This window comes from Monodelphis domestica, chromosome 3, assembly GCF_027887165.1.
Source record: "Monodelphis domestica isolate mMonDom1 chromosome 3, mMonDom1.pri, whole genome shotgun sequence".
Taxonomy (NCBI): domain Eukaryota; kingdom Metazoa; phylum Chordata; class Mammalia; order Didelphimorphia; family Didelphidae; genus Monodelphis; species Monodelphis domestica.
This window is the reverse complement of record NC_077229.1, coordinates 31,780,620-31,803,819: the sequence shown is the minus strand read 5'-3', so window position 1 is coordinate 31,803,819 and position 23,200 is coordinate 31,780,620. Positions and strand designations below refer to the sequence as shown.

The 23,200-nt window shown below is 43.1% G+C and overlaps 1 protein-coding gene across 3 annotated transcripts in view; it reads left to right on the top strand.

Moving 5' to 3' along the window:
* Positions 1-23,200, top strand: part of CCDC60 (coiled-coil domain containing 60) — a 212,148-nt gene that overhangs the window by 71,049 nt on the left and 117,899 nt on the right. Inside the window, exon 1 of one of the 3 annotated variants that reach the window (XM_056821659.1) lies at positions 12,820-12,865. The exons of 1 other annotated variant lie outside the window; for it this stretch is intronic. Coding sequence is in view for 1 of the 2 variants with exons in the window: in XM_056821657.1 (XP_056677635.1) it covers positions 12,975-12,998 (24 nt within the window). In the remaining variant the exon portion in view is untranslated. One more of the 3 variants, XM_056821657.1, reaches the window with a different exon arrangement.

The following is a 23,200-nucleotide window of genomic DNA, read 5'->3' as shown; positions in this document are numbered from 1 at the left end:
TTCCAACAAGAAAACATTTGATACCCTTGCCCTAAGCCTTTTCTTCTTCAAAACAAGCACCTCCAGTTCCTTCAGTCATTTCTCATTTGTCCATCACCATTCTAACTGCCTTCCTCTGAATAATCTCCAGCTAATCTCTGTCCTTCCTAAACTCCAGTACTTTTGATGTAATCCATCCCAGGAAGAATAAGAGGACTAATGATGCTAATTAATTAGTGCTCCTATTATATCAAGTGATTTTCTCTTTTTGACCCTCAGTTTTCTCATCTGGGAAATGGAGAAGTAGTCATTGGTGCTTCAAGTAGGTCCTCCTAGATAGAGGCTTAATAAATACCTGTTCAGTGATGGGTCGATTGATTAAGCCTCCCTTTGTAGGAAATCACTTTGTAAATACCATTTTCATAGGAGCTATTCTGCATCCGCCTTAAAATAACAAAATTCAATTATCTCTATTAAGCTATAAACCATTGAGCTGTTTAATATTTTGTTAACAGGCACATTTGCATCTAGGAGAGGGAGTTGTCTTGTTTTCCCATAAGCCAAGGCTTCGATGAGTTTCCATGAACCCTGCAGTTCAGTGGTGGGGACCATGCCATTCCATCTGCTGGTTTTATTGATTCGGTCGGAAGTAATTAAAGAGATTATTCTTACTCAATTACATTTCCTTCGGTTTCCTGAGGCTGGAAACTCGGCTCCAAGATTGCATTTTTTCCTCCAAAAAATTAATTTTGTTTGGACTCTGAAATAAGCCTGGTCACTGTGGCCTCTGTGTGCTTGCAGCTCCTCCCCTGAATAGAATGTGTCCCTGCAAGGGGCTGATCTGATCATTTCATTAGCAGAGCCTCCATAGACTTCAGAATGTTTCTCTTTCCATACAGGAGACAAGCATAGGGAGAAAAGTCCTTTTCCTCCAAACACAATGGTTTTTCCATCTTTCATTTCTTGTCAGGACTTTACTTTAAGATGCTGTTGGCCATAATCTTAACTGTCTTTAGAGGAAGGAAGGAAGGAAGGAAGGAAGGAAGGAAGGAAGGAAGGAAGGAAGGAAGGAAGGAAGGAAGGAAGGAAGGAAGGAAGGAAGGAAGGAAGGAAGGAAGGAAGGAAGGAAGGAAGGAAGGAAGGAAGGAAGGAAGGAAGGAAGGAAGGAAGGAAGGAAGAAGGAAAGCTGGTTGATTTTCCCTGAAATCCAGACTAAATCAATCTCTGAAATTTCCCTTTTCCCCTAATACTGTCCTCTGAAGCCAAGCAGAACAAGCCTAGTTCCTTTTTTTCATGGAACAACCTCTTGAAAACTTAAAGACAGTTTGTACTTATCCAAATTAATTTGTATCCCCCTGCCCTTTACGTTTGATGTTCATAGAATCATAGGTTTGGAATGATAGAGGGTCTTAGAGATCACCTAGCCCAATTCTTTTATTTCCTAGATGGTGAATCAGAGCTTACAAGTGGCTTGCCCAAGATGACACATCATAAGTAACAGCGGATGTCAGTCTTGGAAAAGGGCCTTAGAATAGGAGACATCAAACCTGGGAAGAGCCTTAGGATGGGGGATGTCAGTGCTGGGAAGAGTCTTAGAACAGGGAATAACAGTGCTAGAAAATGACCTTCAAACAGGGAATGTCAGGGATGGAAGGAGCCTTAGAACAGGTGATGTCAGAGCTGGGAAGAACCTTAGAACAGGGGATGTCAATGCTGGAAATAACCTTAGAAAAGAGAGTGTTAGGGCTGGAAGGAACCTTAGAAAAGTGAATGTCATAGCTGGGAGGAATCTTAGAACAGAGAATGTAAGGGCTGGGAAGAACCTTAGAATAGGGAATGTCAGAGCTGGGAAGAACCTTAGAATGGGGGATGTCAGTGCTGGGAGGCCCCTTAGAATAGGGAACATCAGAGCTGGGGAGGAGCTTAGATCAGGGAATGTCAGGACTGGGAGGAAATGTAGAACAGGGAATGTCGGAGCTAGAAGGAAACTTGGAACAATGAATGTCAGAGCTGGGAGGAATCTTAGAACAGAGAATGTAAGGGCTGGGAAGAACCTTAGAATAGGGAATGTCAGAGTTGGGAGGAATCTTAGAAAAGAGAATGTAAGAGCTGGGAAGAACCTTAGAACAGGGAATGTCATAGCTGGGAGGCCCCTTAGAATAGGGAACATCAGAGCTGGGGAGGAGCTTAGATCAGGGAATGTCAGATCTGGGAGGCCCCTTAGAATAGGGAACGTCAGAGCTGGGGAGGAGCTTAGATCAGGGAATGTCAGAGCTAGAAGGAAATTTAGAACAGGGAATGTCAGAGCTAGAAGGAAACTTGGAACAATGAATGTCAGAGCTGGGAGGAATCTTAGAACAGAGAATGTAAGGGCTGGGAAGAACCTTAGAATAGGGAATGTCAGAGCTGGGAGGAATCTTGGAAAAGAGAATGTAAGAGCTGGGAAGAACCTTAGAACAGGGGACATCAGAGCTGGGAAGAACCTTAGAACAGGGGATGTCAGAGCTGGGAAGAACCTTAGAACAGGGGATGTCAGAGCTGGGAAGAACCTTAGAACAGGGGACATCAGAGCTGGGAAGAACCTTAGAACAGGGGACATCAGAGCTGGGAAGAACCTTAGAACAGGGGATGTCAGAGCTGGGAAGAACCTTAGAACAGGGAATGTCAGAGCTGGGAAGAACCTTAGAACAGGGGACATCAGAGCTGGGAAGAACCTTAGAACAGGGGATGTCAGAGCTGGGAAGAACCTTAGAACAGGGGACATCAGAGCTGGGAAGAACCTTAGAACAGGGAATGTCAGAGCTGGGAAGAACCTTAGAACAGGGAATGTCAGAGCTGGGAAGAACCTTAGAACAGGGGACATCAGAGCTGGGAAGAACCTTAGAACAGGGGATGTCAGAGCTGGGAAGAACCTTAGAACAGGGAATGTCATAGCTGGGAGGCCCCTTAGAATAGGGAACATCAGAGCTGGGGAGGAGCTTAGATCAGGGAATGTCAGATCTGGGAGGCCCCTTAGAATAGGGAACGTCAGAGCTGGGGAGGAGCTTAGATCAGGGAATGTCAGAGCTAGAAGGAAATTTAGAACAGGGAATGTCAGAGCTAGAAGGAAACTTGGAACAATGAATGTCAGAGCTGGGAGGAATCTTAGAACAGAGAATGTAAGGGCTGGGAAGAACCTTAGAATAGGGAATATCAGAGCTGGGAGGAATCTTGGAAAAGAGAATGTAAGAGCTGGGAAGAACCTTAGAATAGGGAATGTCAGAGCTGGGAAGAACCTTAGAACAGGGAATGTCAGAGCTGGGAAGAACCTTAGAACAGGGGACATCAGAGCTGGGAAGAACCTTAGAACAGGGAATGTCAGAGCTGGGAAGAACCTTAGAACAGGGGACATCAGAGCTGGGAAGAACCTTAGAACAGGGGATGTCAGAGCTGGGAAGAACCTTAGAACAGGGGACATCAGAGCTGGGAAGAACCTTAGAACAGGGGATGTCAGAGCTGGGAAGAACCTTAGAACAGGGAATGTCAGAGCTGGGAAGAACCTTAGAACAGGGGACATCAGAGCTGGGAAGAACCTTAGAACAGGGGATGTCAGAGCTGGGAAGAACCTTAGAACAGGGAATGTCAGAGCTGGGAAGAACCTTAGAACAGGGGACATCAGAGCTGGGAAGAACCTTAGAACAGGGGATGTCAGAGCTGGGAAGAACCTTAGAACAGGGGACATCAGAGCTGGGAAGAACCTTAGAACAGGGAATGTCAGAGCTGGGAAGAACCTTAGAACAGGGAATGTCAGAGCTGGGAAGAACCTTAGAACAGGGGACATCAGAGCTGGGAAGAACCTTAGAACAGGGGATGTCAGAGCTGGGAAGAACCTTAGAACAGGGGACATCAGAGCTGGGAAGAACCTTAGAACAGGGGATGTCAGAGCTGGGAAGAACCTTAGAACAGGGAATGTCAGAGCTGGGAAGAACCTTAGAACAGGGGACATCAGAGCTGGGAAGAACCTTAGAACAGGGGATGTCAGAGCTGGGAAGAACCTTAGAACAGGGGACATCAGAGCTGGGAAGAACCTTAGAACAGGGGATGTCAGAGCTGGGAAGAACCTTAGAACAGGGAATGTCAGAGCTGGGAAGAACCTTAGAACAGGGGACATCAGAGCTGGGAAGAACCTTAGAACAGGGGACATCAGAGCTGGGAAGAACCTTAGAACAGGGGATGTCAGAGCTGGTAGGAACCTTAAAACAAAGAATGTCAAGGCTAGCAGAGACATGTCAGAGCTAGGAGAATCTTTGAGCTATGAAAACTGAGCCAAGCAAAAGTTAAGTGATTTGACTAAGACTACACAGCTAGTAAATATCTGTTGCTGGATTTGAATTCAGATCTTCCTGATTTCAGGACCAAAACTCTGTCTTCTACTACACCACCAATGGCCTTTCAAATAGGAAAACTGAATCCCATAGAGGAAAAATCATTTCCTCAGTGCCACCCAGCCCATGCTGGGCAAAGGCATGAACTGTATAGCCCTATAGAAATATTGGCTCTTCATCCAAAATATTTTGATTTGAGGAAGAGTGGCAGATTCCAAGTGAATGGCCCTTCATCAGCAGAATACTGTCGATGCTCAGGGTGTCTTGTCTGGGGATGCCATCTTTGAGCACGGCTGGGACCCAGCAGATGTGCGAGCTGGGCTTCAGCGAGAGAGAAGTTTCTGAAAACACAAATCAAGACAAAATATTCTCCACGGGCACACGCCGCGAAACACGGAGGGAGGAGATCCTAAAAGGCCTTGGCAGGCTGCCTAAGCAGAGTGTAAATGAAATCAGCAAATAGAAAAGCAAAACGAAGTCTATGAAGTGTAAATAGAGATATCACACACAGGTGGGAGGCTGGAAGTCATCCCAGCCCCGATGGCAGCAGAGGCCAGACCCTGGCGGGGTTCTGGGGAGCGCCAGGCTCTTTACTCAGAAGTGGTGGGAGGCAGCAGGGTCCCCAAAGACCCCTCAGGAGAGGCAGAGGGCTCCAACGTGTTGGCAAACACAACTAAGCAGGTCCACAGACCTAGCAAGATAGAAATGGTCCCCATGGCTACAGAGTTCGCATATTTGCAAGGCATTTTCCTGGCAATTATTGAGTAATAGATAGAACTGTGAGAAATGGAGGCGAGAAAATGTAAGTTCAAGTTTTGCCTTGGCTATGTAATCACTTTTATTAGCAGTGTTTTCTGCCGTGTGAGATAGATAATCAGGGGAGTCTTGATCTTTAAATCAGGGGTCCAAGGGACGGTGGTTCAGTGGATTGAGAGCCAGGTGTAGAGATGGGAGGTCCTGGGTTCAAATTTTACCTCAGACACTTCCCAGCTGGGTGACCCTGGGCAAGTCACTTAACCTCTGTTGCCTAGCCCTTAGCACTCTTCTGCCTTGGAAAATGCAGTATTGATTCTAAGACAGAAGGTTAGAGTTTATTCTTTTTTAAGTCATGGACCCTTTGGTAGACTATAGAAAGGTATAGACTTCTACTCAGAATAATGTTTTAAAATGTATAAAATAAAATAAATAGTATAGTATATAAAATGCAGCCAAAATTCATGGTTCCTAAGTTAAGAAGCACTAATATAGATTATCTCATTTGATCCTCTCAACAACTGGGAGGTCAATGCTATTGTGATCACCATTTCACAGTTGAAGAAACTGAGGCAGACAGAAGTTGAGTGACTTGTCCAGGGCCCCACAGCTAGTAAACGTCTTTGGTTGGATTTGAATTCAGGTCTTTCTGACTCTAAGTATAACATTTTATCCACTTAGTTTTGTGACTTGACTGACTGCTCTGGCTTTTAGATAAGTGGGTCAATAGACAGAAGGCTAGATTGACTTGGAAACCATCAAAAGCCACTTAAAAGCTCTGACTGAGCAAATTATGTAAGCTTACTCATGCCTCAGTTTCCTTTTCCACAAAATGGGGATAAAAGCAGTCCTACCTCACAGAGCTGTTAGAAGGAGATAATGTATGTAAATTATGTAAATGTATGTAAATGTATGTAAAATGTAATGTATGTAAAATGTAATGATAATGTAAATGTATGTAAAAAAATGAGATAATGTATGTAAAGGGTTTTGTGAACCTTGACACACTCTCTAAATGTAAGATGTTCTGTCCTCTTCAATGGATCTTACAGAGGATCTTCCTACTAATAAGTATCAGAAATAGAGCTGAGACTTGAACTCAGGTCTCCTCTTTCCAAAGCCAGCGCTCTTTCCACCATGATGCAAGTCCTTCCAAACAGATGGCATTTCTTAAACTCTTAGGGGTCTGCAAATCACTTTCTTAACTCTTCCAGCCATAGGCATAGCTATTATGATGAAAAGAGGTTATTTGGGGGCCAATTCACAGAATCCTAGGACAGTGCTGTGCCATGAAGGCATCACCTGTGCCTGAAAAGGAATGCTCTTTACAACATCCCCAACCAGGGATCATCAAGAATTTGCTTGGAGGAGGGAGGGCATTCCAGGCATGGGGCACAGCTGAGGCAAAGGCAGAGAGCTAGAAATGTACTCTCCTATGTGAGTAAAAGCAAGGGGGCAGGGGGAGCCAATTTAACTGCATCAATAACACAGCCAAGAACTGTGGTCTCAGATACTTCCTATCTTTGTGATCCTGGGAAAGTCACTTAATTCCCCGAGAGCTCTCTCTTTACTCTTCTTTATCTCCTACCTCCCATCTCACAGCATTTAGCAGAGTGCCTAGCGCATGGGAGACTTTTTAAGACCCTCACTTTTCATCTTAGAATCAATACTATATATTGGTTCCAAGGCAGAAGAGCAGCAAGGGCTAGGCAAAGGGGGTTCAGTGACTTGCCCAAGGTCACACAGCTAGGAAGTGTCTGAGGTCAGATTTGAACCCAGGACCTCCCATCTTGAGACGTTTTATAAATGCACATTGACTGACTCACTGACTGACTTTAGAAGCTTTGATCTCTTGCTTCTCCACTCAATTCCTGCTGCCATAAGCTGGAGCTTTTTTTGCTGCTGCTGCTGCTGCTGCGTCCTTTTCCTTATCCCTCTAGGAGGCTGCCTCCAAGCCAAAATGCCTTTCTGACTAATCGGGACATTTTTAGCTCTTTTGTTCAACTGCCCTTCATACAAAGGGGCTGCTCCGTTATCCAGTCTTCTTTCATTTGCTGGAACACTACCTCCATGGGGCCCCACACACGGAGTTCTCCAGACCTCACTCCTAGCTTGTTAGGACCCAGAATTCCTTTCATCCCCAGTCACACTCCTGACAGCGAGTGCCTTGACTGAGAGACTAATCTGAAAACTTCAGAAAGCCCAAGACCAAATTTAGCAACTTTGGAGCAGGAAAGCTGATGCTGGGGACCATTTGTCTCCTGCCAAGAGCAATAGTTCCTGTCCCCCTTTGCCTTTATTATTATAGTAGTATTAGTGTCATTACCCCAAAACTATTTCCAGAGCCCCATTAATGGGAAATTTTTGCATGTGGACCAAATCCTAACTCTAATCCCTTATTTCCAGCAAAGGAGTTAAGGCATACCAAGGCTAGAGACTGCCTTTGGGATTTTTATTTTCCTGTTTCCATAACTGGCCTCCATGCCTTATCCCATTTGTGCAGAAAGCATTGGACTTGCCTCAGACCCTTCCTAACTGTGTGATCCTGGGCAAGTCACTTGACCCCCATTGCCTAGTCTTTATCCCTCTTCTGCCTTGGAACCAATACCCAGTATTGATTCTAAGATAGAAGGCAAAGGGTTAAAAAAAAATGGTGGCCACCGACACTTCCTAGCTGTGTGACCCTGGGCAAGTCACTTGACCCCCATTGCATAGCCTTTACCCCTCTTCTGCCTTGGAACCAATACCCAGCATTAATCTTAAGACAGAAGGCAAAGGGTTAAAAAAAAAGGTGGCTTCAGACCCTTCCTATCTGTGTGGCCCTGGGCAAGTCACTTGTCCAGTGGCCTCAGACACTTCCTAGCTGTGTGACTCTGCTCAAGTCATTTAATCCCCATTACCCAGCCTTTATCCCTCTTCTGCCTTGGAACCAATACCCAGTATTGATTCTAAGACAGAAGGCAAAGGGTTAAAAAAATGGTGGCCTCCAATACTTCCTAGCTGTGTGACCCTGGGCAAGTCACTTGACCCCCATTGCCTAGTCTTTACCCCTCTTCTGCCTTGGAACCAATACCCAGCATTAATCTTAAGACAGAAGGCAAAGGGTTAAAAAAAATGGTGGCCTCTGATACTTCCTAGCTGTGTGACCCTGGGCAAGTCACTTGACCCCCATTGCCTAGTCTTTACCTCTCTTCTGCCTTGGAACCAATACCCAGCATTAATCTTAAGACAGAAGGCAAAAAGGTTAAAAAAAAAAAGGTGGTCTCAGGCACTTCCTAGCTGTGTGACCCTGGGCAAGTCATTTGACCCCCATTGCCTAGCCTTTACCCCTCTTCTGCTTTGGAACCAATATCCAGCATTGATTCTAAGACAGAAGGCAAAGGGTTAAAAAATAAGGGAAAACGCATCGGGCTCCTAGATGAAAGAGTCACCCAGGAATTCATTTCTGTGTTTTGTCACATTTCCTGGATTTCCTTGTTCCTACCAAATTCATGCCTCTGCAGTCCTGACTCAGAGACAAGTCTAGCTAAGATAAGAGGGGAAATGCTCAGCCTTGGATGTCTGCCTGCTTTGACTGCGCCTTGGTCGGAATTGGATGTATCAGAAGGTAATTGCCCAGTGGCTCGGCAGAGCACGTGATGTCTGCCCATGTACCCAGTGGCGTGAGGATTCTGTGATATGCTAAGTTAGCAGGCAGGTGTCAAAGTACGGAAACTTCAGCTGCTCCAGAACTGCCAGCTCCAAGTAGAGTAATTAATGACCCTCTTCTGGAAGGGACAGGTCAGGCCAATATGTTTCTGCAGCCAAGGAGTGAAATTCTATTAATCCCATAACTAGTCTATAAAGAGGAAACCAAATGGATGCTCTCCACACAAATCAATGTGTTCTCCCTTCGGGGTGTGTTCTTAGAGTCCTCCCAGTCATTCAGGCTCCCAATCTGGGAGACATGCTTGATTCCCAACTATTGCTCACTCCCTGCCTGCCTCAACTCTCTTCCCTTCTAATCCACCCACCAATCAGCCATGGAAGTGATTTTCCTAAGGCATGAGTGAATCGTGTCACCCAGCTACTAAATAAACTCCTGAGGCTCCCCGTTAATACAAAATGCTCTGTCTGGCATTCAAAGCTCCTCATAATCCAGTCCCCTTCTACCTTTCTAGTCTTCTTCCCTTCTTCCCTGGCTTGTTCCATCCAATGGCACAGACCTCTTGGCTGTTCCATGTGAACTCTGGGCATTTTCTCTGACTGTCTGCTATGTCTGGAGAAGTCACCTTCCTCCACTCCCAACAAGTGACTTCTCTGGCTTCCTTTAAGTCCCAGATAAAATCCCACCTTCTACAGGAAGTCTTCCTCAACCCCTGTTAATTCTGGTGACTTCCCTCTGTTGTTTCCTGTTGTTTCCTATTTATCCTGTACAGATTTGTTTGCATGTTGCCTTCTCCATCAGAGTGTAAGCTTCTTGAGGGTAGGAACTGTATTCTGCCTCTTTTTCTATGCTACTGCAATTGTACCAAATACAATACCTGGCACACAGTAGGTGCTTAATAAATATTGATTGATTCTTTGAAGCCTCAAATCACAGCATCACAGCGGAGCTCTGTGTTCAGCCCCCTACTCTTCTTCCTTTCCATCCCCCTTCTTTCTAGGTAACCTCTTCAGTTCCCACAGGTGTAATTATCATCTCTACACTCATGATTCCCAAATCCATATTTCCAGGCTCAATCAATACTGAATCATCAATTTCCTGTTGGATATTTCAAATCGTCCATGTGCAGGGGACATCTCAAACTCACCATGAGAGAACTCATTAGATTTCTCCTTAAAACCCTCCCATCTCTCCCAGCTTCAATGGACAGTTCCCTCCAGCTCTCAGCAATTCAGCCGAATTGACTTCTATTCCTCACTCCCAGGACTCACTATTCTGCCTTATATGCCTAGAAGTCCCTCTCCGCTAAGCTCTGCCTTGCAGAATCCCTCTCTCCCTTCAAGATGCTACTCAAGTCTGACCTTCTAGAGATCTCCATAATCGTTGGTGCCTTCCTTATTATATTTAATTCATTTGTTTTTATTTGTACTCTTCGTATCTATTTTTATAGCCTCTATATAAGGGATATGTGCATTGTAGACATGCACAAATACATGTATACATATATAGACAACAGGGGAGATATATATCGGAGGTATTATATCTGTGTGAATGTGTATCCTTGTTGTCTCCCCTGATAAAATGCAAGCTCCTTGAAGGCAGCCACTGTTTGCTGTTGTCTTTGTTTTCCCATAAAATGCCTACCACAGGTCCTGGCGCATAGTAGGTATCTTGATGTGGCAGTTCAGAGCCTGGAATCAGGAAGTTCTGAATTCAAATGTGTCCTTAGACATTGTTTGCCCCAATTTCCTCATCTGTAAAATGAGGATGATAATGAGGATAGTGTCCCCCTGCCCAGGGCTGTTGTGAAGAGCCAATGAGATATTTGTAAAGTAGCTCCTGAATCCTAAAGTGCTCTATAAATGTGGACTTTTATTATAATAGAGTATAGTATATATATTAGAGTATAATATAGTAGTAGAGTAGAGTAGAGAGTAGAGTAGAGAGTAGAGTAGAGTAGAGTAGAGTAGAGTAGAGTAGAGTAGAGTAGAGAGTAGAGTAGAGTAGTAGAGGCTCACTCAATAAATGTTGGTCATTTGGTGAATTGATTGTGGAAGGATCCTTCTTAGATCAGGGGTTCTTAACCTGGGGTCCAGGAACTCTTTTGGAAAATATATTTCAATATCATTGAATTCTTGTGTATTCCAATATCTTTTATTTACGTATTTATAAACATGATTGTGGGAGGGCTTTCTAATACCGTCAGAGGGACTCAAAACAACAACTAAAAAAAGGTTTAAAAGCCCTGCTTTAGAGGTTATCTCTGGTCCAATCCCACATAGCAATGCATGGAACAAGGATCCACCTAGATGCTATTGGCCCACTTATTTAAAATGGCGGCCTCCATGGGACTGGTAGAGCATCTCAAGTGGTGATCAGGAAAGAAACGGCTCCTGCTGATCACCCTGATGGGGGCTCCTTGTCCATTCTATGAGGCTATCTACAGGCAGATTAGAAAAGCTGACAAAGGCCATGCTTCTAGGATCTGCGTTCATTCCCAGCCCACATACTGGAGAACTGTTTGGGCTGATTGAAGGGAGAAGTAAAGAGACTAGATTTGTGATTGCTACATGGCAAAGAAGGGGAGCTCTGATTCACACGGTTTTCCCTATTGGTCTACATTTGGATTCTACTATGCTGTATGTGTCTGAGATAGAGTTTGGGGCAGGGGACTGTCTTTAACACACAGTAAACATTGCTAGGTGGTGCAGTGGATAGAGCACCAGGTCTGGAGTCTGTAAGAGCTAGGCTAAAATCTGATCTCAAACACTTACCAGCTGTATGACCTTAAATAAGTCACATAACTCTGTTTGCCTCAGTTTCTTCATCTGTAAAGTGATCTGGAGGAGAAAATGGCAAATCTCTCCAGCGTCTTTGACAAGAAAACTCCAAATGAGGTCACAAAAAGTCAGACATGACTGAAATGACCAAACAACAAGATATTAAAAGATAGTGTTGGCCCTGTGTCACAAGCTGAATCCTTATAATATCTTCTTTTTTTAAAAACCCTTACCTTCCATCTTGGAGTCAATACTGTGTATGGACTCCAAGGCAGAAGAGTGGTAAGGGCTAGGCAATGGGGGTCAAGTGACTTGTCCAGGGTCACACAGCTGGGAAGTATCTGAGGCAAGATTTGAACCCAGGACCTTCCATCTCTAGGCCTGGCTCTCAATCCACTGAGCTACCCAGCTGCCCCCTCTTATCTTAATCTCCCCCATCTCCCAAGCCAAAAATCATGTAACCAAGACCATCAAAGGTTATAAGATCTTTACAGAATCTTTTGAGCACTCGCTGTGTACCCAGTTTTAGAGAGAGAATGAAAAGGAATTTTAATGACTATTTGGTGACCTTCAAGGAACTTCATTAGCAAAGCATGAGACTTTAAAAGCTGCATTTGTCAAGGTCTCAGTTACTACTTCTGTAAGATGGGCTCATAATAGTTCATCTTCATGAGAAGATGATTACAATTTCAAACGTCGCCTTTATTTACTTGTTCCATGTACCATTTGAGACTGTCATTTAAAGCATCATGGCAAATAATGGCAGAAGAAGAAAAGATTAAATGTTTAAAAGGCTTAGGCAGACATCGACTTTTTATTACATCTCTGCTGTACAGCAACGGAAGGAAGTTAAGAATAATTTTAAGAATTGCAATTATCCAAAGACTGCTCGCCAAAAAATTGTCTTATTGATCTCGACACTGGAAATAAGTCAACCAGCCACCAAATCAACAGGTGTTTATTAGACATTTACTACATGCCAGGCCCTGTGCTAAGTGATAGGTATTAAAAGAAAGGCAAAAACATATCTGGGTAGCACAGTGCATAAAGCACCAGACCTGGAGTCAGACCAGAGTTGAAATCCAGCCTCAGACATTTACCAGCTATGTGACCCTGGTGAAGTCACTTAACCCTGTTTGCCTCAATTTCCTCATCTGTTAAGGGAGCTGGAGAAAGAAATGGCAAACCATTTCCATTATCTTTGCCAAATAAACCACAAATGGGGTCATGAAGAGAGGTACATGATTGAAATGATTCAACAATAGGTGCCATTATGATGCTTATTTCACAGTTGAGGAAACTGTGGCTGAATTTAGGTGATTTTCTCCAGGGCCACACAGCTGGTAAGTCTCTCAGGCTGCATTTGAATTATTTCCTGACTCTAGGAAGCAATCTATACACACAACACCCCCTGGATGCTTGGAGACAGCCAGCCAAACTCTTGTTTGACAGATGAGTAAACTAAGATCCCAAGAGGTAAAAATGACTTGTCCAGGGACACATAGGAAGAAGTTGAACCCCCAGAATTTAGAGCCAGACCCTCACTTCCAAAGCCAGGGCTCCATCTACTTCACCATGAAGAAGGCGACCCCTGAACTGAGCTCTGAAAGAGACTAGAAATTTAAGAGGAGATGAGGATGGAGCTCAGACTTCCCCATCTCTTCTCCCGATTGCTCCTTCAGGCCCCACACACACTGTCAGTGTTTTCTCTCCTCCTCCAATCTTCTTGTATTTACATATGTACATAGAACAATCCATTTGGACCTTATTTTATAAATCTACCTCCTAAACTCAAGCCACAGTAACATATAAGGATGCTATATTCTCTCCAGTAAAATGACATAAGGCTCTTGAGGACAAGGGACCATTTTAATTTTCGCCTTTGTATCCCCTGCCCTTAGCACAGTGCCTTGCGTATTTCACAGATTTAATTAATGTTTGTTTCACTGAATGGAAGGATGGGATTGGTTGATCTCTGAGGTCAATTCCAAATCTAAAGTTTATGAATTGTTGATATTACAACCACTTTCTGTGACCCGTCAATACATGCTGAATTCCTGCAATGTAGAATTTTGGAGTCTCCTTCAGGCTAAATACCATATATTCTGCTAGAAGTACTGATTTATAACTTGAATGGTTTCCTTCCTTCTCCCACCTTCTAGGCAGAGACTTTCCCCAAAGGTTTTCTAATGGGGGAGTGCATATAAATAAGAATAAACCAACTATAAACAGAGTAGATGGAAGATAGTATCAGAGGGGAAGGTTCTAGTGGGTGGAGAGAGGAAGGAGACTTCAGAATGGGATGTTGAGGGTTTTCTACAGAAAAGGTCTTTATTCAAGACTTAATGGGAGCCAAGGAAGGAAGGAGGGTTCTAAGAATCTGAGGTGAGTTGGGGGAACATACCAAGTTTAAGTGGTCATGTGCTAGGAACACTAAGTAGATTAATGGCACTGGATCATAGAGTACAATGAAAGGGAGTCATGTAGAAAACTAGGAAGGAAGGAAGGAAGGAAGGAAGGAAGGAAGGAAGGAAGGAAGGAAGGAAGGAAGGAAGGAAGGAAGGAAGGAAGGAAGGAAGGAAGGAAGGAAGGAAGGAAGGAAGGAAAGAAGGGAGGGAGGGAGGGAGGAAGGAAGGAAGGAAGGAAGGAAGGAAGGAAGGAAGGAAGGAAGGAAGGAAGGAAGGAAGGAAGGAAGGAAGGAAGGAAGGAAGGAAGGAAGGAAGGAAGGAAGGACCCGAGGCTAAATGCTTTAGGGCTCAAAGAGAGGACTTTGTAATTGGATCCTGGAATAGAGAGATGGGGAGACCTGGGCTCTAAAAAAGTCACTGTTGTGATGTGAGGAGAAACTTGAGACCACTGAGGACATTCTTGCACAGCCCAGGGTAAGAGATGATTGTGGACCTGAATTAGGATGATGGCTATGTGAGTGGGAAGCAGGGGACTGATTCAAAATATATTGGAGAGAGAAAATCACTGAAATTTAGCAACTAATCCAATACACCAGCTGAAGGATAGGGAAGCATCCAAGAGATTTTCCAGTGACCTGAACCTGGAGACTATAAAGATGGTGGTGCCTTCAACACAATGAAGGGAATTCCAAAGGGAAGTGGTTTGGGAAAGAAAGACAATTCTAGTTATATTTGTGTTTCAGGATAGGGAAGCAGAGGGAGCAGGGATGAGATTGGGGGAAGAGAATCACAGAACAAAAACAAAGCGTGCTTCAGTTTCTAATGTTTTCTATTCTCAAGCAAAGTACCATTTTTCCTAGCTTTGTTATGACTCTGCTTTTTCTGTACTGAGGTATTCTGTTCTTGACTATACTGCTTGAGACACTATCCTAGACTATTCTAGACACTATATTATCATATACTGTTCTAGATATTGTTCTATACTATGCTGTTCAAGACACTATACTATACAGCTCTAGGCACTCTATACTATACTGTTCTAGAGAGTAATATTATGCTGTTCTAGACACTATGCTATAATATCTTAGACACCATTCTATAGTCCATTATACTGTTCTTTTAAAAAAAACCCTTACCTTCCATCTTGGAATCAATACTGGGTATTGGTTCCAAGGCAGAAGAGTGGTAAAGGCTAGATAATGGGGGTTAAGGGACATACCCAGGGTCACACAGCTGGGAAGTGTCTGAGGTCAGATTTGAACCCAGAACCTCCCAACTCTAGGCCTGGCTCTCAATCCACTGAGCTACCCAGCTGTCCTCTCCATTATACTGTTCTATACTATATTATATACCATTCTAGACAGTTGTATCATATTGTTCTAGGCACTGTTCTATACTATGTGGTTCTAAATCACATTCTATGTTATACTGTTGTAGACAATCTGTATTTTATTATACTATCCTAGATATTTTACAATATACTATTCTAGAGTAATTCTACACTGTTCTAACTGTGCCACTCTAGACACCATATGATAATGTTCTAGAGACTATACTATCATATACTATTCTAGATAGGATCTGCTTCTAGACTCTCTGTCATTCTAGGTGCTATTCTATGCTATGCTTTTCCAGACACTGTCCTATAATACACTGTTCTAGAGACTTAATACTGTACTCTTCTAGATGCTAGTATATGCTATGCTCTTCTAGACGCTATTCTATATTATATCTATATTATACCTATACTCTAATATACTATATATATCCTAGAGATTAAAACTATACTATTCTAGATTCTCTTCTATGCTATGCCATTCTAGACACTATTCCATTGGTATATTATAATATTCTACACTATATTATACCCTATTAGAGACCAATACTATATTATATTAATATTATACTGTGCCTGATATTTTTCTATATTTTACTATGTTCTTCTAGACATCTAGACTATATTAGATTGTTCTAGAGACTAATACTATATTTTTCTAGATGCTACACCATACCATAACATACAATGCTATTCTATAATAGACTACATTATTAGATATGATTCTGTACTACACCATTCTGTTCTATACGCCAGTACCAAAGTATACTGTGCTAGATCCCATACCATAGCTATACTATAACTATATTTTATACTATAAATATATTATTCTAGAATTTATACCATTCTAGACACTGTGCCATCCTTTTCTATACTATCTATACAACACTATTCTTATACTATATGTCTGACAATTTTATGCCTTTCCAGTACTACATTTGTACACACACACACACACACACACACACACACACACACACATATGAAGGCAGGCTATTTTAAGAAAATGAATGACCAACTTTCCAGTGACTCTCATCCTGCATGATTTACCAGTAAAGTTTCCAAGCGAGGATGAGCACAGACCCCCTACATTCACGTAGCTCCACCCATAGGGCTCTTTCCCAAAGCTGAGATGAGGATTTTGACCAGGATCTCCAACCAGCATTCTGATGCTGAAGCAGGAGTCAGCCATCAGCAGTCAAAAGTTGTAGCCTGGGATTCTCAGCCCAAGAGTTTTGAGAAACCTGGCTAGATCCATTGATTGGCTTTATTGAATTTGTGCGTGTTGTCTTTTTTTTTTTTAACTGAGCCTATGGTTCATTTGCTCTGGCTCAATCACATGACTGATGGATCCTTTGGGATTCAGGCAGCCATCCCTCCTTCATTCCAGTCCAGTCCCCCACCATGCTTCCCCCACTGAGCTTCCAGCCCTGGGCTTGAGGCAGGAGAGGGCATCCAGCTCCATCTGCTGGAATTTCTCAGTATCACACCCTTCTCAGAGACTGCTGGTCATCACTAGGCCAGGGGGGCTCAATTTTTCTCGTGGAATATTTGGCCACTTTTCCCAGCCAAGACCCTGGAGCAGGCTGGAGCAGCAAATACTTGCCTAATGGGTCAGGAAACCAAGATTCTTTTTTTTAATTTTAAACATTATTTTATTTGGTCATTTCCAAACCTTATTCACTGGAAACAAAGATCATTTTCTTTTCCTCCCCTCCCCCCTCCCACCACCTTTCCCTCTCCCATAGCCGACGCACGATTCCACTGGTTATCACATGTGTTCTTGACTCGAACCCATTTCCCTGTTGTTGGTATTTGCATTAGAGTGTTCATTTAGAGTCTCTCCTCAGTCATACCCCCTCAACCTCTGTAGTCAAGCAGTTGCATTTCCTCGGTGTTTCCACTCCCATAGTTTATCCTTTGCTTGTGGGTAGTATTTTTTAGATCCCTGCAGATCGTTCAGGGATTGCATTGATACTAATGGAGAAGTCCATCACCTTCGATTGTACCATAGTGTATCAGTCTCTGTGTATAATGTTTTCCTGGTTCTGCTCCTCTCACTCTGCATCACTTCCTGGAGGTTGTTCCAGTCTCCATGGAACTCCTCCACTTTATTATTCCTTTTAGCACAATAGTATTCCATCACCAACAGATACCACAGTTTGTTCAGCCATTCCCCAATTGATGGGCATCCCCTCGTTTTCCAATTTTTTTGCCACCACAAAGAGCGCAGCTATGAATATTCTTGTACAAGTCTTTTTCCTTATTATCTCTTGGGGGTACAAACCCAGCAGTGCTATGACTGGATCAAAGGACAGACAGTCTTTTATCGCCCTTTGGGCATAGTTCCAAATTGCCCTCCAGAATCATTGGATCAATTCACAACTCCACCAGCAATGAATTAATGTCCCTACTTTGCCACATCCCCTCCAGCATTCATTACTCTCCTTTGCTGTCATGTTAGCCAATCTGCTAGGTGTGAGGTGATACCTCAGAGTTGTTTTGATTTGCATCTCTCTGATTATAAGAGATTTAGAGCACCTTTTCATGTGCTTATTAATACTTTTGATTTCTTTGGCTGAGAACTGCCTGTTCATGTCCCTTGCCCATTTATCAATTGGAGAATGGCTTAATTTTTTGTACAATTGATTTAGTTCTTTGTAAATTTGAGTAATTAAACCTTTGTCAGAGGTTTTTATGAAGATTTTTTCCCAATTTGTTGTTTCCCTTCTGATTTTGGTTACATTGGTTTTGTTTGTACAAAAACTTTTTAATTTGATGTAGTCAAAATTATTTATTTTGCATTTTGTAACTCTTTCTAAGTCTTGCTTGGTTTTGAAGTCTTTCCCTTCCCAAAGGTCTGACATGTATACTATTCTGTGTTCACCTAATTTTCTTATAGTTTCCTTCTTTATATTCAGGTCATTCACCCATTCTGAGTTTATCTTGGTGTAGGGTGTGAGGTGTTGATCTAAACCTAATCTTTCCCACACTGTCCTCCAATTTTCCCAGCAGTTTTTATGAAATAGTGGATTTTTGACCCAAAAGCTGGGATCTTTGGGTTTGTCATATACTGTCTTGCTGAGGTTGCTTGCCCCCAGTCTATTCCACTGATCCTCCTTTCTGTCTCTTAGCCAGTACCAGATTGTTTTGATGACCGCTGCTTTATAATATAGTCTGAGATCTGGGACTGCAAGGTCCCCTTCCTTTGTGGTTTTTTTTCATTATTTCCCTGGATATCCTTGATCTTTTGTTCTTCCAAATGAACTTTGTTATGGTTTTTTCTAAATCAGTAAAAAAAATTTTTGGAAGTTCCATGGGTATGGCACTAAATAGATAGATGAGTTTGGGTAGGATGGTCATTTTTATTATATTGGCTCATCCTACCCATGAGGAAACCAAGATTCTTGTCCCAGTCCTACCAGGACCTTGGACAAGTCACCTCCCTACTCTGAGGTTCAGTTCCTTTATTTATAAAATGGGGGAGGAGGGATCAATTAGATGATTGCTATAAAGTCCCTTCCATCCATGAATGCAATCTCATCTTGGACCATATTTCTTGTCAATTGATCATTTGAGGCTTGGAGAAACCTAGTGATCCACAGATAAGCAGTTATGACATGGCCTCAGGGTTTTCAGTAATTGATGGTCAGTTATTAGACTGTAAGCTCCTTGAGAGCAGGGACAGTCTTTTTCCTCTTTTTGCATCCCCAGCACTTAGCCCAGGGCTTGGCACATAGTTAGTGCTTAATCAATGTTTGTTGAATTAACAAATGCAGAGAAAATAGGCAATTCTGGGGGGTGGAGTTAAGTTAACCAATAATTCAACAAGCATATATGAAGTGCCTACTATGTGCAGGTGACTCTATTGATTGCTGGAAATATACAGGGAAAAAGTCAGGCCAAGATGCTGACATTCTGCTGGGGGAAATAAACATAGACGTAAAGAAAATGTATACAAAAATCATCAGAAATAATACATCAGGGGGCAGCTGGGTAGCTCAGTGGATTGAGATCTAGGCCCAGAGACAGGATGTCCTGGGTTCCAATCTGGCCTCAGACACTTCCCAGCTGTGTGACCCTGGGCAAGTCACTTAACCCCCAATGCCTAGCCCTTACCACTCTTCTGCCTTGGAACCAATCAATACACAGTATTGATTCCAAGACAGAAGGTAAGGGTTTAAAAAAAGAAAGAATACATCATTTTTTCCCTTTCAGGAGTTCTAAAGTTCTGGATATTTCAGTTTGCTAGAATAATTAGATCCTTGAAGGCAGGAATAATTTCTTTTTTGCCCGTGTATCCTAGTACCTAGCACAGAGCCTGGCATATAGTAGATGCTTAATAAATGTTTGTCAGTTAGTTGATATTAACCTAGTGCCTTCCTTCTATTAATAATAATAGCAACAATAATAAAAATCAATATTCATATTGTTGTTCAGTCATTTCTGGCTTCTCATTTGGGATTTTCTTGACAAAAGTACTGGCGTTATCTACCATTTCCTTTTGTAGCTCATTTCACAGATTAAGAAACTGAGGCAATCAGGATTAAGTGAATTGCCCAGTCATACAGTTAGTAAGTATCTAAGACCAGATGTGAACTCAGATCTTCCTGACTCTTGTCCCAATTCTTTTATCCATGGTGCCACCCAGCAGTACTGCCAGTGAGTTTGACTCCAGTCTATCTTCCACTTAGCTATCAAAGTGATGTTCCTAAGGTCTAAGTCTGGCTGTGTCACCATCCATAAACTCCAATGGCTCTCTATTGCCTCTAAGATCAAATAGAAAATCTATCTGGCTTTTAAAGGCCTCATAACTTGGTCCCTCCTTACCTTTTCATTCTTGGTACACTCTACACCTCCCTACATCCTCTTCAATCCAGTGACAACAATCTCTGTTAATCCTCAAACAGTGTTGATCCCCACACCTGGAATTCTGTCCCTCATCTCTATCTCCTTCCTTCCTTGGCTTCCATCAAGTCTTGACTAAAGACTTTTTTCTGTAGGAAACCTTTCCTAGCCTTCCTTTATCTTAATGCCCTCTAACTTATTTACACATCATTGTCTTCATGTCGTATCATTGAGGGCAGGGGCTGTTGCCTTACATTGTATCGGCAGCACTTACTTCAGAGCCATGCACATAGTAGGCACTTAATAATACTTGTGGATTGATTGACTGATTCTCATTGCCTGTATGAACATGGACAAATCACTTGCCCTCCATGGGCCTCCTTTTTGAGGAGCTTGGCTCAAAAAGTTTTGGAGGATTCTTCCTACTCTGTCCAAGCTCCCCTTCCCCTAAACACCAACCACTGATCATCTACATATCTTGCATTCACCAAACAGTTTGATCATTACTTTCTTTAATTAGTTTTCTGATGGTTAATGGTTTGCATCAAAGCATTCCAGTTGCTAGCTATCAGTGGTCCATTGTGCTTTCTCAATCAACCAACAAGTGAACTCATTAAGCCCAGTCTTTGACCTTGACAAAATCTCAGAATCTCAGGCGCCATTTTGTTTAATCCAGACCTAAATAGAAATCGTCCTCCACAACATCCTTGACAATTGGCCATCTGGCTTCTACTTGAAGACATCTAGGGATGGGGAACTCACTACTCCCCTTGTGAGAAACAGCCCATTCCACTATTGTTGTGTCATTTCAATCATATATTACTATTTGTGACTCCATCTGAGGTTTTCTTGCCAAAGATACTGGGTAGTTTGCCATTTCCTTTTCTCTTTGTTAACCCTATTTCAGGTTTTCTTGGTGGTGACACTGAAGTGATGTGTCATTTCTTTCTCCAACTCATTTTACAGACGAGGAAACTGAGGTCAACAGGGTAAAGTGATTTGCCCAGGGTCACACAGCTAGTTAGTATCTGAGGCCAGATTCGAATTCAGGAAAATGAATTTTCCTAAGCCCAGGGCTCTGTCCACTACACTACCTAGCTACCCCACTCTTCTATCAGATAACTCTAATTGGTAGGAAGTGTTTCCTTTAAGCCTCAGTTAAGCTTAAATCTATTTCTCTTTCATCTCTACCCATTGTTCCTGGTTCTACCCTCTAGAGCCAAGCAGAGACTAATCCTTTGTCCATGTGGTGCAGGTCTTGAAATACTTGAAGAAATATTGAGGACCTCCCTCATTTCGCCCTCCAGTTTTGAAGTAAAGAATTCAGAGCAGGAAGACTATTAGACATCCTGGCAGGACACCCAGAAACATGGCCAGGGCTAGCTCAGGATAAATGTCTCTGTCCTAGCCACTGAAATTATAATAACAATAATTCATTTATATAGTGTTTTGAGGATACTGTACTGGAAAGGGGAAGGGAATAAAAGGGAATACACATTTATATAGCACTTTATATAGCACTGTGCTAGCATTTTATAAATATCTCATTTGATTCACACAAGCACCCTGGGAGGTTGGAGTAATTATTATTCCTGTTTTATAGTTGAGGAAACTGAGACAAATAGAGATGAAGTGACTTGCCCAGAGTCACACAGCTAGGAAGTGTCTGAGGCCAGATTTAAACCCAAGACTTCCCATCTCTAGGTCTGGCTCTCAGTCCACTGAGGCACCCAGCTGTCCCCCATTTCATTCTTCACCTTCCTATACCCAGTGCTTGGCTCATCGCAGATACTTAATAAATGTTTTTTCAACCATCCATCCATCCATCCATCTTCTCTTTCCACATCCCTCCTAAAGGATCCATGTCCCCAAGGCATGCTGGGAGCAGGATAAATTGTCCCAACCCTTCCACACTTCTACCAGATCCACATACTCCCTGGAGCAGTGCTGATTAGAAGCCCTGTCATGCTTTGGGCAACCAGCATCCAGGAGGACAATGGCACCACAAATGGGGCTACCATCTTGCCAGGTTCCAAAGGTCTTCAGTGCTGAAGGTCCTGATAGGGCCACATGAAGATCCAGCCCTGCCTCTCACTAGCCTCCCCAGTCTCTGCAAGGCTTTCTGGTATCATATCCCTCTGCAGGAACGTCTCTGCAGCAGATCAGCTCTGACCCTAGAACTTGAGAATTTTGTGTTGGGGACTTGTGAGAAACCCTGGAGTGGGCTGCCTGAAAATAAACGACTAGCGTCTGCAGACTTATTCTGCACCATGCTGTTTATCTGACATCAATCTTGCTTCACGCTGGAGCCCTCTAAGTATCATGGAGCTGTTTTGAAGCAAAAATCTATTTAGTTTTGCGAGGGAAGTTGTAATCAGCAGGTTTTTCCAAAGACACAGATTTTCCCCAACAAGTTTTATTTGTTTCCTCGCTGAGGACAGTGGTAATGAGATAGCGAGCTTTCCCTCTCCAAATTGCTAGCTCAAATGCAGTCCAAACCAGCTGAACTGCAAATTGTTTCTGCCTAGTGAGATGTGAGCTCCGCCTTCCCTCTGTTTCATTTGGCCAGAGGAAAGGGTCTGCCTAAAACCTGTCTGTATGTCTGGGATGGCCATAGCGCAGTCATGGTCACCAGGAAGAAATCCTCAGCACAGACTGGAAGATGCTCTCTGGTGCCTGCTTAGATGTTTACTCACCTTCCAGCCAGAGAATCCCACACCTGAGCTAAGAGAGTGACCTTTGCCAGGGCAGAGGCATCTTCTAAGCCCCTCACCTGGGCTAGGATGCCATGGCCAGCATCCTGAGGATGTGAACATGGAGAAACATTGCATTGTTTCTCACTGGCATCATGAAGGAGTTTTGCCTTCCTCCCTGTGCATTCTAGCAGTGAAGTGCAAAGGATGCTTTCTACCCTAAGCTGAAATTGGAGGCAGCTTTTTACAGTAGGGCATTACTGGTGCCTGGCCCCTGAGGAACAATAACCTTCTTCTTTTATGAGGCTAACCATGACCTCTCACAGTGAAAAAGAAAATGCCTGAGTATCAAGGAGACCAAATCATTCCAAAGACCCCATCTTGCCAGGGAGA